The sequence below is a fragment of the Eschscholzia californica genome, unplaced genomic scaffold (assembly GCF_041429995.1).
Source record: "Eschscholzia californica isolate CP2 unplaced genomic scaffold, dmEscCali1.0.p SCAF_3, whole genome shotgun sequence".
In the NCBI taxonomy this organism is placed as follows: domain Eukaryota; kingdom Viridiplantae; phylum Streptophyta; class Magnoliopsida; order Ranunculales; family Papaveraceae; genus Eschscholzia; species Eschscholzia californica.
Genome location: NW_028238420.1, coordinates 16944610 through 16962570, shown reverse-complemented (window position 1 = coordinate 16962570; position 17961 = coordinate 16944610). Strand labels below are relative to the sequence as shown.

General features: G+C 36.6%; 2 protein-coding genes across 5 annotated transcripts; one reads left to right on the top strand and one right to left on the bottom strand.

Annotated features, from left to right (window-relative positions):
* The first annotated feature begins 477 nt into the window (after positions 1 to 477).
* LOC147548750 (reticulon-like protein B8) lies at positions 478 to 6929 on the top strand. Its single transcript, XM_086665284.1, has 7 exons — positions 478 to 599; positions 1376 to 1529; positions 4467 to 4658; positions 4745 to 4925; positions 5009 to 5150; positions 6357 to 6426; positions 6508 to 6929. Exons 3-7 carry the CDS (start codon positions 4478 to 4480, stop codon positions 6675 to 6677), a joined length of 744 nt encoding a protein of 247 aa, XP_086521410.1. The 5' UTR covers positions 478 to 599; positions 1376 to 1529; positions 4467 to 4477; the 3' UTR covers positions 6678 to 6929.
* Positions 6930 to 11435: 4506 nt separating this feature from the next.
* LOC147548749 (RING/U-box superfamily protein) lies at positions 11436 to 17727 on the bottom strand. 4 transcript variants are annotated; one of them, XM_086665282.1, is made up of 6 exons: positions 17168 to 17727; positions 16932 to 17047; positions 16766 to 16840; positions 15527 to 15986; positions 13331 to 14091; positions 11436 to 12289 (listed from the first exon to the last, which is right to left on the bottom strand). In XM_086665282.1, the coding sequence occupies exons 4-6, from the start codon at positions 15959 to 15961 to the stop codon at positions 11884 to 11886; spliced, it is 1602 nt and encodes a 533-aa protein (XP_086521408.1). In that variant the 5' UTR covers positions 15962 to 15986; positions 16766 to 16840; positions 16932 to 17047; positions 17168 to 17727; the 3' UTR covers positions 11436 to 11883. The 4 variants fall into 4 exon arrangements, with proteins under 4 accessions (XP_086521408.1, XP_086521407.1, XP_086521406.1 ...); XM_086665281.1 differs by having other exon boundaries at positions 16771 to 16840; positions 17168 to 17427; XM_086665280.1 differs by having other exon boundaries at positions 16932 to 16995; positions 17168 to 17342.
* Between the last annotated feature and the right edge of the window lie 234 nt (positions 17728 to 17961).

Genomic DNA, 17961 nt, shown 5'->3' with positions numbered 1-17961 from the left:
AAACGATTGAAACAAGTAATCGAAATAAGAGATCATCAATTTATTATCAAACACATTAAATTATCACAAACACAATCACAAATTCATCAAGATTTCATCCCTAGACCTCAACAAAATGATTAGCTACTCATATTCAAGTAAATATTGAGATTCGAAGTTAAGGAATAAACCACACACATGATTTTATGCTTTTGGAACACTAAAAATCTCAATTAAATTGATAGAAGTAGCTTAACACAAACTAATATGCTCTTGGAGTAATTGAATAAGATAAAGAACAAGTAAAAATGGAAGAACAAGAGAGAAAGTAGTAGAAAATGGGGTTTCAAAGCTGCTGGAAATTCAATCTCTTATGTAGCCAAATAACAGGCCAGGTCGGGCCTGTACGGAACGGAACGGGCCGACCCCAAGCCCAACCCGGCCTTTATAACAACACTAATGTCATGTAACTAAGAACAAATAGGGGCGACAAATTTTGGAGTTGTTCACAAATTTTTGGCCAAATTGGTGAAATAACATTTTGTTGTCTTATAGAATTGGAGCTCCGTCCACCCATACCACTTTTTTTTTTTTTGTTGGAATGGTCGTTGTATTGGTAGGTGAATACTAGGGGTGGGAATTGGACGGGTATGGGCGTCCATGGGCACTTGAAGCATCGGGCTGGGCGGGTCGGACACAAATTTTCAATGGCTATTAGGGTAAGCGGGTTAAGTGGGCGGGCAATTTTGAAATTCGCCTTGCTCATTACCCGCCCAAGCCTATTAAGAAGTTCGGGTAATTCGGGTATGGGCGGGCGGGTAGCGGGTAATCTCATGACTTGAAAAAAAAAATCACTTTTTCCTCTTTTTTTTATAGAATCTGGAAACACCATTCCTGATTCTAAAGAGACAATGTGAGATTAAAACTAAACGTTATTTGTGTTGTTCCTTTTAGGAATTTAATCTCACATCGAAAACTAATGAAGAATTCTCATGAGATATAATATAAACTTACCCCACTCTTTGTTCCCTCAAAGCCGAAGACTACTTCAGTATTCTACTAAGAATTCTCTTGGCCCATTGCAAAGCAATATATTGGGTTCGTGTGATTTCCCTTAAGCATATTGTTTACCATCTCAACTAAGCCTAGCAACATAGACAGCTGGGGCTTCATCAACCCATAAAGTTGATGTAATTTGGTTGGTTATCATTGGGTGAGGTTAAGTGGGTGCGGGCATGGGCGGGTGCACGGGTAGAGGTTTTAACCCATGCCCGCCCACTAAAATTTGGCGGGCTGGGCGGGTTGTGCCCGAGACGGGCGCGGGCGTCCATGGTCATCGTTGGGCTCGGGTGCCCGTGGGCGGGTTCGGGCTCATGGGCAAAATTCCCACCCCTAGTGAATACTAACCACATTTATCTCCTTCCCATTGAAAACACCGCCGACATAATTGGATAACTACTCAGATTCTCTCTCTCTCTCTTCTATCTCTTGCTCTCCCTGAGAATCTCTCTATACTCGGCCTAATTCCTTCATTTCTCAAGTCCTTTCTGGTTAGTTTCACTCTACTTTTCACTTCATTTTTTCTTTCTCAAGTCTTGTTCATGGAATCATATCTCTCTGGCTCTTCCATTTTGGTTGTGGATATTACTGCATTTAACTTCATTTGAGTTTGTTTAGTGCTAATGATCAAAACGACTAGATCTCTTGAAAAAAAATACTAGTTCCGTTGTTACTGTTCTTTATGAGTTACTTCTGCGTTCTTATTTCGATTTTATAGTCCATAAAACGAAAGTCAAGGACTTCCCCACACTTTTTGACATAATACTTCCATTCTCTTTTTGCTACTTTACTCTTTCTAGGGTTTATGTGTTCCCCAGTTTCAATTGTTACTTTTTGGCATATTGAATGATTTCTGAGTTTGGGGTATTAAGGTGGATTAGTTATTGTTAAGTTTGTGGTCATCCAACTCAAAAAGAATCGGCTTTGAGTGGAGAGAACTTAGATGTTATATTCTTGGTTATTAGTTCGCTCTTCTCCCATGTGGGACTATTCTTCGAGTTGAAGTGATAGTCTAGACTTCTTCATTCGGGGCTTCTTTTGTTATTTATTGATGTTTAAGTTCTCTACTAGACCCTTTTGAGCTTATAACGGCTATACATTTTCTTTTCCCTGAAAAGTCTCAAAAGATGAATGAATAGTATATATTATAATTACAAAGAAAGGAGGCTAAAGGCCCTTGAAAAACATAAAAAATAAAAAGATGATTATTATCATTGCATCCCAGCTATTTATATAATTACTGTTGGAATAGTGATCTGCCCAATGCATCTTGCATTTCTAATCAACGTCCACCATGCCATCGTGAAAAAAAAAAGATTGACTTTTGGTGAGTTACCCATCCCCTTGTTCAAATCAAGGAATGAAATTTTGGGTTTCAGTGGAAATTTCGGTAGACATAGAAATGAATATATTTTGGCCATTTGGACCGAAATATTGCGATATTTATTTCTTGACAATGCATTGTTAAGAGAAACTTAGTCAAATTTTAGTTTCGATGGAAATTTTGGTAGGCATGGAAATGGAAATATGTTGCTCATTTCGGCCTATATATTCCAAAATTTAATTCTTTGATTAAAATGTGACTTGATTACATAGGACGTTAAGAAAATGTTCCATGGAAATATTGATGATTGTCGTCTTTTTGGAATCCTCTCTGTAATATTTGTAAGGCCCGAGGCTTATTGGTAAACTACGAGCTAAATACATCTAGTATAAATCATTAAATCCTTTGGTGTGATGTGAATATTTGTTAGTTTAAGATGAATATGAGAAATAAATTATGTACAAGTGTGGATAGTTCCGCAGGCATGAACCGTAATCATAAATAGAAATGGAATCATAAACCGTAATCGAATATGAACAAAATTTTAATGAAAATAGAATCTTCAATTCAAGAATGACATAAATGGGCCCGTGAATCTTCGGTAAAGGATCTTTTGAATATTTCTTATGCTTTTTAGGCTAACAAGTGCATAACCTGTCAACAGCGAATTTGCCGATATTTGTCCCAGTTAGTTAGGTTATTCACTCTCTTCTATTCAATTTTTATGAAAATGGCAACATAGTCTAGTATCTAGTTAACTATCAGACTGTTACTCCTTACTTATAAAATAGTATATAACATGGAAACAACAACCTAAAAGACTCTAATATGGGGTAACTAAAATACATAGGTTGCCTTGTCTTATATATTGAGTCATTTTGTTACCTTACAATCATGTACTTTCGGGTCTACCATTATTAAATTATACAAAAATTACATTAATTCGGAGTCACGACTTTGTGACGCAAGATATGCAAACAAAAATTCAGATCATGGCCATATTTGAGTATATGAAAAGTTTCCAAATATATTCATCCTACACGACGAATATATACAAAGGAGAGAATAATTTTTGAAATTTCATATTTATTGTAGCGTAGTTAGTCTGCTACTAAAATTGTTCACTAACTGAAATTATACTATCAGTCTATACCTTTGGAGGGTTATGAGAGAGGCAAAGGAGACATTTTTATGATGTTTCTTTCTCACGATGACTTGACCAATTTGAGTGTTGGAGTCAGCCATGAGCATGAGATAGAATTCAGCTAAGTTGGTCAACCATGAACACAAAAAAATACCTGATAATAGCTTTAGTATTTAATGCTTCCTTATCTTCTCTGTTTCAAATTAGGATACCTGCTTGGTTTGATTCCAAGTCCTTTTCCCTTCTGATTTCTAGAGTTGGTGCTTGTATGCTTGCTTCAATATCATAGAGTGGTTTATCTTCTTCAGGCATGTGGTGAATCCTGAGTTAAATATTGCGTTTTTTGAGAAGTAAGATGGGTTATAAGCAGGGTCTACCTCTACCGTATCCTTTGGCTGTTCAAAGCGGGATTCGGAAATTGGTGTCGTTTTATGCATAATGAAAAATAGGAGTATATTTTCAACTAATCTCAACAACAGAAGATTGGTGTGCAATGTAAAGAAGAAAAATAATTTAAGAGAGCCAAAAATTATGAAGTGAAAAGAAATACAATAGTATGTTTAATAATGGCAAACAGTTCCTTATACTCTTTGGTGACCTGGTCACTATTATTATTTCTACAACATCGTTATAGCCGTCTTCTTAAAACACTACAGGAAACGATTCTAATGGTATAAAGGAAGGTAAACAGAGTTTCTTTATAAGGGTCTCTAATTCTCTATAATGTAATTTAAAAATATAAAAGTTATTTAATCGTAAAAATGTTTATAATGCTAACGTGGTAGAAAATGGATGTTTTGAAATAACGAAGAAGCCAACATCTGTGATTGCTGTAGGAAGTTGCTTTTATTTGTGTACTAACTATAATTTCATGAAGCAATATAACTGATGAAAAAATATCAAACTATAGATTTGTTATTTCTGTGAGCTGTTATTTGACAAAAAATATTTCCTTTAAAGGTATAGGGAAAATGGCAGAGGGTATTACAACTGATAATATTTTGAACAACATCATGGAGACCCTTGCAGATAGTGTTTCAAAGCATAAACCAGTTTCATTCTTTGAAGAAGAAAAACCAAATGTCTCCTACCAATTGAATAGGCTATTTGGCCGCCAGAAGCCAGTTCATGGAGTCTTGGGAGGTGGCAAATGTGAGCTTGTTTTCTATATTACTCCATATCATAATTTAGTCATCATTCTTATGCTCTTTGACATTATTCCTTCTTTGATTATGTAGCTGCTGATGTTTTGTTATGGAGGAATAAGAAGATTTCTGCTGGTGTTTTGACTGGTGCAACAATCACTTGGGTGCTCTTTGAATGGCTGAATTATCATTTCATGACGCTCGTTTGCTTCGCTTTAGTTTTTGGCATGCTTGCGCAGTTTGTTTGGACAAATGCATCAGGCATGATGAACAGGTAATCAACAAATACACATCTGTCTTTCTTTATTTTAATTCAATAATCTGTTCCCTTATACTGGTATTTGTTTTCTCCGACAGGTCTCCATCTAAAGTACCTCGCCTTGTTGTGCCCGTTGAACTTTGTAGGAGCTTAGGCAACAGAATTGGTATTGAGGTTAACCGTTTCTTGGGGTTTCTTCAAGATGTTGCATCTAGAGGAGATTTGAAGCAGTTTCTCATGGTATGCTTATGCTCTTCTTTGCTATTATGATTTAAAATTTAAGAAGTGATAATGCAATACTGCAAGATCTACTCTCTTTTCAAGCATGGAATGCCAAATAGTGGCATCTGTCTAGGCCTTTTATGGTTAACGTTGACTATCTCGTAATATATAGGCATAATTTAAGAAAAGTGATAGTACTTCGAAAAGTATGTGGTTAATCGTGACAACCTAAGGGTGGGTCTCACACCTTCCGAAAGTACAACAAGGAGCATTTTTTTCCGTGTTATTTTTATTCATAAATTCTTTTAGTCGCTGCTTTACTATTTTTGGTAGTTCTTATCTGTTTCCTTGTATTAGTGGCATCCTATTTATGGAAAGTTTTTTTTATTAGGGTTAACTACTTTTTTTAATTGATTTTCACAACGTAACATACTATCCTTAAAATATCTTATGCCAAATTAATGACCTAATGTTGATAATTATGTCAGGCACATTTCTTTAGTGTTAGTACGTTCGGGGTATTTTTCTTGGGATTATATATGTAAGGAGCCTTATTACGAATTTCCTGTTCAACTTTGATTGGGTACATTTTATTTTAGTCTAAACTTTGGAGTTCAAGAAATTTGTTATGAGGGTTGTTTTCTTTCTATAATGGAGTAAACTTCCTCCTACAAATTTACGTCAAATTAGTTGGTTTTCTTTGTGTTCTTACGTTTTTCTGATTTTTTAATTCCTTTTTTATTTGCTCTAGTTGTTTACCTTTTGTCAGTTTAAAGAGACTCCGCTATGCTACATGAAAGTTTGTATTTTATTTTGATTCAACAGATTCTAATGTGCTAGGCTTTTTTTTTTCGTATATTTTTTCTAATAATTCTGATTAGGTTCGATTTGATTTGTTTTTTGTATTAGTTTCCAATGGATAAAATCTTCTAAAGTAGTTGATTATCATGTCCCCTAGTTTACTAGTTAATTTAGGTTTAGCAACTTCAGATTTAGTTCAGGACAAAACGTGTGAGATCGACCTCATAAACCACAGCATATTCACATATCATTTGTGAACTTGTTAGTAATATTGTTCGAGTCTAACTTTACAAGAAACTCAGGATCATTTGTACCTATTTGTGGTGCAGTCTGCAATCCGTTTGATTCATTACCTGACGATATTTTTAAATTAGATAATGATTGATATTATTTAAAGAGATGCTTAATCTGATGGGAAATCAGGTCGTGTTGAGCTTGTTTGCTGTTGCGGTGATCGGGAGTTGGGTCAACTTTTTAACTGTTATATATATCGGTAAGTACTTCTTCACACTGATTTTTTTAATCGTGTTTTCGGAATATAATAACACTTTCAAATGCATGTTTTGGGGTCAAGGGTTTGTTGCTGCACATACTCTTCCTGTCATCTACGAGAAGTATGACGACCAAATCGATAAATTCATTTACGATCTTCTTGGACAGCTTCAACACCATTCTGGCAAAGTGAATGCAAGTTTTCTAAGTAGAATCCCCACACGGAATTTTCAGCGAAACAAAAGTGATTAAATCTTGTTAATCTTACTTCTCCCACCATTTCATTGGAGCATGCTGTTTATTATGGAAACTTAACCTTATCTTAAAACTAAATCTGTATATGAATACTGTATTAGTTTCCTTTAGAATGCTAGTATTGTGATAATAGTTGGTATTAGTTGCAGGGAATGAAATTTCGGTTTCCATTGTCTGTGAATATTGGATCATTTCTACAAAATAGTTACGTGGAAATATGATGCAAAGAGATGGATGTCTAACAATAAATAAGCAAAACAATACATGCTATTTTACGATAATAATAATTGATGAAGGGTAAAATTAAAGTTTTGCATTTCTTCTCTGCTATGGAATGCTTGAAGCTGAGAATAAATAGTTGCATTATTTTTTCATCCGAAAAATGATCTACTTTTGCATTATGGTCGAAACAAGAAAACATAATATAACAATAAATGCAGTCATATTTTTCGAGCACAGTAGTTTGACGTCGGAAGACAAAATATCTGACCACTTCATTCTCATTTATGTCATCAAATAGTTGATGACCTTGGGAAGATAGAAAAACTTGTAGTGTTTGATTTGTAGTGTTTGTAGTTATTTCTTTGAGTACTTCGATTTATAGTGGTCGTTCTGATGATGATGAATATGATGAACCAGAGAGAGAGAGAGAGAGAGGGAGGGAGAGAGAGAGAGAGAGAGAGAGAGAAGATAAGCCATATGCACAAGTGGTGGTTCAGGGTTTCACACGAACCATTTGGGATATTGAGTCTTAAACTATTTCCAATGCACCTAATGCATCTATCAAGGGTAGATGAACTGTCTTTGGGACAAGAATTTGTCAAAGTCAATAAAGTCAATAAAATTTATGGACATTTTCCAAGTATCACTCTTCCTTTGGACCCACTACGTTGACCAACCAGTCGGCGTATTATACCTATCTTACAGTCTCGACATCAGAAGCTTCCATACTTGTTTAGCAATATATGTTCCTTTCTCTTCGGCGAAACTCCTCTTCTTCTGTTTGACCGCTTGGTGCTCCGGCTTAAGTTTAGTCTAAGGGAGATCACAAAGGCATCTATGTCGAGTTCCTTTCTCTGCGTTGAAGGCAAGGATGTGCCGATATCTTCTTAAGATCTCGCTAGCTTTTGACTCTCTTTTTGTCAAACTATTGTCCACATAAGAGACCTTTGGCTCTGAGGTCCTTATCCGTACAATTATCATCATGTCTTGTGACATGGTTTTTCCCTCGTCTCCTTCACTCGACTTTAGCTAGATAAGCATGAGGCTCGCACATCTCTTCATCTACGACAGTGGATTCTGCCTCAACAACAAAGTTTGACTTAACTCGGACATGTGAATTTTTGGTGGTGCCTCTAGAGGTTGGGACTTCACTATTGAGCGTTGTTAACGCTTTCATCGAGCACCCTGATGAATAGTCTTCGTCTCCAAATGTCATAGCGGTGAGTTTTAGTGTTTCAGATACTTCTTAGATTGCTGGTGTTGTGGGAACGAATATGTGGGGTTGCAGAAGTGATAACCCTTCCTCTAGCACCGAAGTGATAAGGTCGAAAAGTGGCTTTCCAGGAATCGCCTTTGAACCTTCGAGTTACTGTTTTTTCGTGCTGCAAGAAACCGCAAACTTGTGGATTTTATATAAGCTTGCATGGTGGTGTTGAATCACCTGCTTGAAGGAGACCACGTAGCAAAGTCATTAATAGATTTTTTTTCCTATCGTAGCGTATACGAATGTATCTTGTGATAAGCAAAATCGATTTATGGAATTTATTTGGTTATCCGTGCAATTGACGTTTCTCTCAGGGTGAGCAGAACTCAAGTTCTCAAGCTTACTTTTGTAGACCTCCAATTCCAAGGCCTAGGATGCAAAGTTGTCGCGGATGTACCTTTCTGGTGGCCTTTAATTTGTGACACAGCTCAAGGTGCCTAAGAGACTTGTGCCTACCTAACTCTCAACTCAGGGCTGAGGTGGTAGAGTTTTTTCTCCACCTCTATGTTGGTTTAGTCAAAGTCTTGCTCTTGTACCGATTTTGGCACATGTCGCCAGGTCAATCAACTGACTTCTTAAACTGATTAAGATTGACCAATATTTGGCTCAATAGATAGGTAACGAAACTCTAGAGAACATGTGTCTCAGTCTATGGAGAAACTTGAATAAAAGGAATTGTCGTTTGCCAGATTATATACTAGGTGTTGGTAGTCTCGGGACGTAAAACCTGTGATTAAAGAGCACAATAGCACATCCCACATTGATAGCTTTCTCGAGTTATCAAATAAACCATACTCTTACAACTCAAAAAAAAAAGCTTTCTCGAGTTAATTGGAAAACATCCCACTATTAATCGAGAGTTGGATAACATGAAATATAAATCGTCTAAGGATGGTAATATTTATTGTAGAGTCTTTGTATGATATTGCTTCTAATACTAAAATCGCTTTCTTTTTATGAACTTGTATCCTTAATCTAAGCCCCCACAATGGACATTCTTCAAAGGAGGAGGTCTCTAATATCAGAACAATGCCTTCTGTGCAGATCAACTCAAGAGAATGCCTCCAACTTATTCATCCCTCGTAGTTTCACCGTATTCATATGGACACACTTTCGTCTGGTTATTGATTTTCCCTTTCGAATGCCATCCTCATTAGATACTTTTTTTTTTCTTTTTCAGGTTAGGTAAGTTTGATAAGTCAATTACTATCAAACGGTTTTGAGCCGATCACACCCTTTGCCGTTTGGTGGTATGTTTAGTTGGAGAGAAATAATAGTGCTTTCCAGGATTTAATGTTAACCTAGACCATCATTTATAATTTGGGCTTATTGACAATATTTCGAGAATTTCTCTTTGCGTTTTCTGTTAACTGGAGGATAATAATTTCTAATTTGTGAAGTCTCTCGGGCCATGTTTGGCGCGCGGAAATGACGTGGGAATGGAATGTGATTCCTGGAAATCACAGTTCAGATCATTGTTTGACTTGCGGGAATGACGTGGGCCCGGGAATGTGATTCCCTCAAAACGAGGTAATAGCAAACCCACGGGGAGGTGGGTTTGTGATTCCCATTCCTCGGAATTACATATATTGATATTTATTGACAAATATATCCTTACCAAAATATGGAATTACCAATTTTATTTTTTTGTGGGTTTGACATTAACAAGTACTATGTATGTTTATGAATAAAATTTAATTTTAGATAAATTTCTATTCTGAGTTTATGAATAAAATTTTATTTTAGATAAATTTTTATTAATACATTTAATTACTATCTTTAAGTTCTAACCATTTGGTGTATCGTGCTATTATTTCATATCTACGAATTTGAATGAATAATACTGATTTTAATATATAACAAAGTTGATGAGTATTTTATGTAGCTTAAGTGTAAAATTGAACTTTTACAAATATTTACATTTTTATTCCTATACGAACCAAACAAGTAATTAGGAATATGTCTGGAATCAAATTCCCATTCCTAGTCAAACCGAACATCAAACTACAGTAATCCTATTCCCAGGAATCACGTTACGGGAATGTGATTCCCAGGAATCACATTTCAATCCCGCGCGCCAAACATGGCCTCAGTACTTCGATGATTCCATTTCGCTCAATCTAGTCTTCCGGGGATGTCGACAAACAATTTCCACTTGGATTAGGATAGCCACATTGTTAAATTCAGAACTCTTTGGGATGAATTAGATTCTTTTTTCTCACCATAAACAATTTCCACTTGGATTAGGATAGCCACATTGTTAAATTCAGAACTCTTTGGGATGAATTAGATTCTTTTTTCTCACCATAAAATGTGTAGGGAGCGACTAAAATCTTTGGCCCTATACGATTCTGCAGAAGGACCCCGTCTATCGTCTTGTTCTCTCTTCGATCCTTCCCTTCCTCTCAAGTTAAAACCTGCAATCTTCTTATACACCGAAAAACAACAAAAGGGTTCGATCCCCTTACTTGCTTATGAAGATCATGACCTTGCTTATGAAGATTCCAGACGTAGGGCTTTCAAACTTGAAGAGACCTTGCTTTCGACCTAGGGTATGATACCTTCGGACTAGCGCTTTTTAGGCATTTTTGAGCTTGCTTTCCTCCTTGGGTTTTCCAGCTTGAAGAGAGCAATGGAACCTTGCTTTCGACCTAAGATTTTAGTTGTAGGGTATGAAGGTGTCCAATTGGCCCAGTCCGAGGCCTTGTTTTGGCCCTCCGATGCAAGAGAGTTATAACTATCCAAAGTCAAAAAATATTGACTTCAGTCAATCTACCACGAAGAGCAATAATTGAGGCACCTAGGCACCTTTAGTCTCTCTCAAATGTGTATGTCACAGTCAGAATTTTCTAGTGTTTTTTTTTTACTTTTTTTTTGTTGACAGAAAATTCTGCTCAAGGGAATCTAGGGTTAAGGGTCCTTACTTAGAGGCTCTTTTGCCCCCAAATGGATTGATCTACTTCTTCATCTGCTCAAGGGAATTTGATAAACAAAAAAATGGGGTAAGATAACTCTAAACCAAGATTACCAAATGACCAGACTGAGGCAACCAAATTATAAATGGGTAAGTTCAATTCCCTAGGCATTCAGCTGTTCTGCTTTTCCTCTCCATATATGTATATATACACACACATTTAGGTTGAAACCTTAAGCAGAGAGCAACTCCTAGAGTCCGTAGATTCTCCCGGCATGGCTGGGTTGGTCGCAATCCCAACAACCGACAACATAACAAAACTAAACAATAGTAGACTGAAGTTGCAATGGTGAACTTGAACACAGAATGATGGATTGGATATATCTGAATAATTTCATATTGCATAAGCATTTATCTATCTTTCAAGAAGAAAGCATTTATCTATCTTTCGAGGCGAAAGCATATATCATCTTTATCATACATGAATATCCATTTGTGCAAAGAATATGCCTTTCAGTTTTCCCTACTTAAATAAGGAAGTCTCTAGAGATGGAGACTTTTCTAGCAACCTAGTCGTGGTTGGGGGCTTTTAACCTTCAACGTACTTTCTATTGAGCCATGTAAATGAAAATCACGAACAGAGTTGGAATTTCACCTTTCTTCGGAACTAAGTCAGAAAGGTAAGATCAATCCTCATTGCACAACAAGGAAATGCATGCAGTAACTCACTAAGATTGAGCTGGAGCGACCAAGATATGACTTGGAATCACGGGGCAGTCGTTAATCTTTCAGTTGTTCCATTTTCACTGTATATAATCATCATAGTAGTTGTCGCTAATGACTGAGACAAATCTCTCTAGCCAAGGAAGCTGGTGGAGATCTTTAATGGTATCAGCGTAGGAGTCTACACACCGAGGAGGAGATTGGTAAGGTCGATGGTCACTCAGACTGAACCCCCCAGCGAGGAACCTCTGAATAAGTGCCAACTGAGATCGTTCTTGATCTGAGTAGGCATCATCTGTGATGGTGGGCAGAGAATGGAAGGAAGAATCCCATCCCCAATGCTCCAGATTGTGTTCTTCTGAGTGAGAGATCTCGGAAGGAATGTCATGATCTTGAAAACTCTCCTCGTCCCAAAAGACACATTGACATGACTGCTGCCCATCCCTATACTCAGCCCCACAGGAATAGCAGAATTCATGCCCGCACCTGCATACAACATGTTTCTAAGTCATACTAGATTTCAAAGAAGAGCTGCAATTTCTGATTTTTCCATCACAAGTATATATTATTGATGAGTGATGACAATCAAAAAATCCAAGTGATTGAAAAGAAAAAGGATCTTTAGTGATCGGTTAGAAATTGCAATTTTAAAAAAGAAGACAATGTGGTTAGGAGGTGAATATCATTAGATTCCCTTGCAAATATGATTAAGTTCAAATAACTGAAGAACTTAATATAAAATATCAGGAAGGGAATAGGGTTCTGCAGAGGCTGATCACAACCTGTACACTGACCACTAGTTATCCTTGATATGTATCTCTGTAACTACAAATACTCCGAAGTTCCAGTTACTGTGTTCACATTTCTATCAATACTCCAAAGTTCCACATACCGTGTTCACATTTTTAACTCATATATATATATTAACGACATTATTTGGCTGAGAAGAGAGGTAGACATGTACTTTTGCCAGGTCAGATGATCTAGCAATGTGAGAAAAAGCATGCTTAAGAATTACCCCAGGTTGTATCCTATACTTCATAACCATTGTAAACTCGCAAGAAATGATTCTGGGGAAACAAAGGAATGTCACACAACAGAACTTGCCAAAGGGATGCGATTTTTGAACTTGTGGATAGTATGAGATTGGGATACATGATCACACTTTACAGGAACTCATTTGGTTTTGCTATGGTAATCACTTCACAGAAAGACATATACCCTATATCACTATTCGTGTTCTCAAGTTCTCTTTCTTTCCGAATATTGTAGGTTAAGAGAATAAATGTGGTCAAACATAGCCCTAATATTGCTCATCAGAATCCCAATTTCCAAGCCTGTATCTTAGCAGAAGGGTACCTAACACAACATTATAAAAAAGTACAACTAAGGAAGACCTACCAAAAAAGGATTATGTCAGGCAATAATATAAACGATAAGAAAAATGGATAAGTTGAGAGCCATGATTGAATAAAAATATTTTGATCGTAATATTGATATTATATTTCTACATAAAATTGATCTTACCAACAAGTCATGTGGTAGCATCCCTGAGTGAGCTCAATCATTCTTCGGCATTGCTGGCAGCGTCTCCATTGGTTATTTTGTGCGAGGCGATCCAAAGTAAGGTCTGCATCGTCCCGTTCCTCTGCGGGCAGGTTCTGATAGTCAGCACAGCTCATTGAGGAATGCCATGGTACCCCACAATCAACACAGATAAACCTCTCGCAATCTGGGCATTCAATACAGCTGGAATCTGTCTGAGTTGATGAGCTAGCTCTCGCTGAAAGACACTGGAGGGGATTGAGTAATATTGAACAATTTGGAAAAGGACAGTAAATCTTCTCTGAATAAAGAATATTAGCTTCAATAAGAGCACTCTCCAACAACTTATAGCTGGTTACTGGAAGAAAGGTTCGGCACTCACTTGCCGAAATGTAATACTTGCATCTCAACTGAGGACATCTGATGGGTACTTGAGAGGTCTGTAATTTTCCTTCCACATAAGTTCTCATACAATGGGAACAAAAATTATGCGAGCATTTCATGGTGACTGTCATTGATTGTGGCTTTTCCTCGCAACAAATAGAGCAATCTTCAGTTAATCCATCTTTGCCAGCAGAAGAAGAGACAATTCCAATTGCTACACGGGCTAAGTGCGATGGCCTCTCGAGATCAACAGCAGGAACAAGTTCAAGCGAAAAAGATTCCAAGTTGTTGCACTGTTCTAGAATCCTTTCCCTTAGAGCTATCAAAAGCTGATTCTCAAGTTTCTCTCCAAGAACAATCTGTCGAAGTGCACTGTCAATCATGAAGGAAGCCAAGACCATAACTAGAAAATGCAAATGTCTAGCAAATGTATACACTTTTAGTTATGATTTATAACGTGGGCAAAATGCATTAACCTGGTTCCACGATTCTGAAACAGAGTTCTTAATGTAACCCAGTAGTTCGTTGACATTCTATATATTTTACAAAAATATGATAGTACACATAAGAATAAACACTCACCATTGATGTATGCGTTGCGAAAGATTAATAATAGTGCCAGTAACTAAATATAGTAAATGTAATTTCAGCTGTACTAATTGTCGGGCATAAACTCTTAAACTTATTTGTCTAGCCAAGAATAAAAATGCTACACGGTCTAGATTGAGAAATAGATTAAAGTCAGAAACCTCAATAGTTCATTTCTAAAGACTGAGCTGTTTTAATTTTTAAAATAATATTAAATCCATTTTAAAAGATACAAATATGTATTCAAATAGAAAGTAGTTCCCTGACTCATTGACCTTACCAATTGTTAAAATGAAACCTTGATGAGAAACAAGAACACCAACTACCAACATAGATTGTAAGAAAAGATTGTAAACGAAGAATGCCGAGCGAAATAAGATTCAGATCTTACTTAAATTTAACTACCTGAAATACTTTTTTTTTAGGTTTAAATTTTAACAATGGATGAGCAGATAAATATCAAACTATGTTGAAAAAGGCGGGACTAGTCCCCTGCTAGTCCTCGACTACTCCTCAGTCCCCACTTTGCCGACTCGCCTAGGGTTGAAAACCCTAGTCGGGCCTAATTTTGCCTAAAGCCCCGACTCGGCCCGACTAGGTCGAGTTGACTAGTCCGACTAGTCGGGACTCATAAGGGGCAGCATGTATTTTTTATTTTTTTTCTATTTTCCAACGAGAAGACTGCTCTAGGGTTTGAAGCTTTGCCTTCTTCACTCATCTTCTCATCTCCAAACATCAATCAACAAGATTCAAGTAGATTTTGAAGCTATCCTCCTCTTCAAACAAGATTTGAAGCTAGTTTCTCTCTTTATTTTCTTCATTTTCTTCTAACTACTCTTTCGCTCTCTAGAGACCATACGTTGTTGTTTTTTTGACTGATTTCTTAGTCTTTTACAGTTGAAAGCATGTTTATAATTGGAAATTTGGAATGTAGTTATTAGGGTTTGAATATATCCGTGATTGTTGAATGATTTCATAGCGTTTCATCTAGAATGATGCTAGAATACTTTGGTAGGTTTGAATTTGTCTCAAATGTTTATATTTATACCTATAATAATTACTTATACAAAATAAATTATATATTTATGTTATACGACTAGTCCCGTGTAAATACGACTATTAGCGACTAAGCCCAGTCCCGGGTCCGCCGACTAGTCCCCGTTGCCGACTTTTTCAACATAGATATCAAGACTAAGGAGAACTCACTTGATCATAAACACTAACGGAATCTGTGAAAGCAATGACACGGCGAAGTTTGTTCCGCAAAGCCTCCACCAGACCGTCCATTAAAGCCAAATATTCAGCAACCGATTCCTCAACATAAAAATCGAGTTTTTTCTGAACTTGCATAACAGGAAACTCCCCTCTTCGTTCCATGACTACACCAATTCCTGAAAAGCCCTTACCAGAATTGCCTGCCTCAAGAATCGATAAACCTTTAAAGAACATGTTCATAGAAAATTCATCAACTTTATCTTCCAATCCCACCACACTGCTGTTTACAGATTCCTCTGTAGTTCTCCATTCTTCCTCCTCTGCACAACAGCTCCTGAATTCTTCTTCCTCTTCTTCCAACCCTTCTTCTCTGATGAAATTTACTAACCGAACACCAAAACCATTTTGATCCTCCATTTTATGCATAGATTTCACACGATGTACCTAGAGACTGTAAGAATATTAGGTTAGAAAGCAGCAAGAGTTAAACAGAAGCAAGCAATTCAAAAGATATGATTCAAGTTATGCACATAAGGAACTAAAGAAACAAGAGATGTAGCTAATGACAATGCTTTATCTCGGTTAGCTGACGCAAAGGCCACGGCTGGTATAAGCTCACTCGGGTTTACTTGATATATCGCAGTCAAGGGATCTTGCGGAATTTTGACGGTTTACAATTAATAAGAACCCTTATTCCATCCAGGTAAGAGCTCCCGAAATTCTACCTTGCCTCTAACAACCCAGTACGCAAGCACGGAGGCTTGATTAAGTATTGAGTCTCCCCCAATGAATTCCCAGGACTTAGTCCGAACACATCTTGATTTCAATCCACCATAACAGAAGTACTGTCTCGCCACAGATTCAAATACCAAACACAAGGCCAGAGTGCAGATGCTGCTTCGCAAATATCCTCCATCAGAATCCGTACACTGTCGTCACCATGGAACTCTCTCGCAGTTGAGAGATCACCTCAGTGGTACAAATATAAGTACATAATATACCTAAGTGGTTAGTTTCTATGTCCTATGCCAATGCAGCTCGAAAAGGAACACAGAAAATAATCTCAAATTTCTTCTTATCCACAATCAATCAGTAAGGAACTTTTTCTAACCAAAAGCTTGTTTCTAGAAAATTCTCGACATCAAATTCTAGCTTGACTATTTCACTCAACCCAATTAAGAATTACACTTTCACAATTCTTTTTTAATCTAAGATCAGAGAAACATGTACCTTACACTTCAAGTGAGATTTTCTTCTAAAACTCCAAGCAGCTCCAATATTGTAGTCAATCAAAAGAATTCATTTCTACAGAAAAAACCCAATTTTCATTAACAATCAAAATCAACAATTCATTCATTTTATTAACTTTAAATTAAATTTGTTGGATCTTACTTACCTCAAGTATACAAGTGAAGCTTAAAGGTCATAAATTTCTAGTTCTTCACTTCAAATATTACGATCTACAAAACCAATCGACTTCATCAAGCATCAATTAATGGCGGATCTTCTAACCTAAAGTAATTCAAGAAAACTCTAGCAGTCATGCCACTTTGAAAAGAATAAATAAATTAAACCCAATCAAAAGGAATTGAAACCCATATGAATTTTATAACTAATAGAGAAGAATGTTACCTTTAATCCATACTTATTTTAGGGATTTTCTCTGGTTTCCATCCCTTTTGTTTGTTTGCTTCTTAGGACAGAGTAGAAAACCCTAAATCTGACAACAAGTACATTTTATTTTCTTTTAATTATATTACAAGTTTCATTATTTGAGCAGGTAAATAAGGGTAGAATGGTAGTTGGCATTATTTATAGAGAGAGAAACTAAAAGAAACGAAAAAGGAGAGAGAAAGAAAGAATCAAAGATGGAGTAATAATCAATTAGTGTTGACTGTTTAATGCGTAAAGAGAAAGTTTTATCTAAGTGGCATTCTCATGTTAAGACCAATAATTAGGGTGCCTCTAAATGCCCCATCTTTTTGCTCTTAGCCCAGTTCTTGTTAGGCACTCTCCATGATCCGCCGATTGAACAGTCTGAGATTCACGAATTGGGACAGTCTGAGGTTTACGGACTGAACCTAGTCTATGATGTTGATATCGAATTATGAACCGTCTGTAAATTCTCGAAGTTTCAAAATTCGTGGGACGTGAAAAATAATAGAAACCCCAAAATAAAATAAATGGTGCCTAGCTATAGACCCGTCTTAATAACTTTCCCCCTCTTTTCAACTTCAAGGAGAAAAAAAGAACAAAAACAAATTATTGGTTAGGGTATTAAATTTAAGCACATGGGGTGCCCCATGATTAGTTCTTATTTTGACTTTTTCAACGCTTCACATAATATTTTTATGGAGAAGTGGATATTATGTTTTATGAAGTTCTTAATTTATGTACTATAAAATTGTTGAGCTAAGTCATGGTTT

Bases quoted from the DNA above. Each gene is read 5' to 3' on its own strand.
- LOC147548750 (XM_086665284.1), top strand. From the start codon at position 4,478: ATGGCAGAGGGTATTACAACTGATAATATTTTGAACAACATCATGGAG. The intron at 4,659-4,744 runs GTGAGCTTGTTT...TTGATTATGTAG, and splicing joins AGTCTTGGGAGGTGGCAAAT to CTGCTGATGTTTTGTTATGG. The intron at 4,926-5,008 runs GTAATCAACAAA...TTTCTCCGACAG, and splicing joins GCATCAGGCATGATGAACAG to GTCTCCATCTAAAGTACCTC.
- LOC147548749 (XM_086665282.1), bottom strand. From the start codon at position 15,961: ATGCATAAAATGGAGGATCAAAATGGTTTTGGTGTTCGGTTAGTAAAT. The intron at 14,092-15,526 runs GTGAGTTCTCCT...GCACTTCGACAG, and splicing joins CCGTTAGTGTTTATGATCAA to ATTGTTCTTGGAGAGAAACT. The intron at 12,290-13,330 runs GTAAGATCAATT...TGTTGTATGCAG, and splicing joins TGCTACCACATGACTTGTTG to GTGCGGGCATGAATTCTGCT.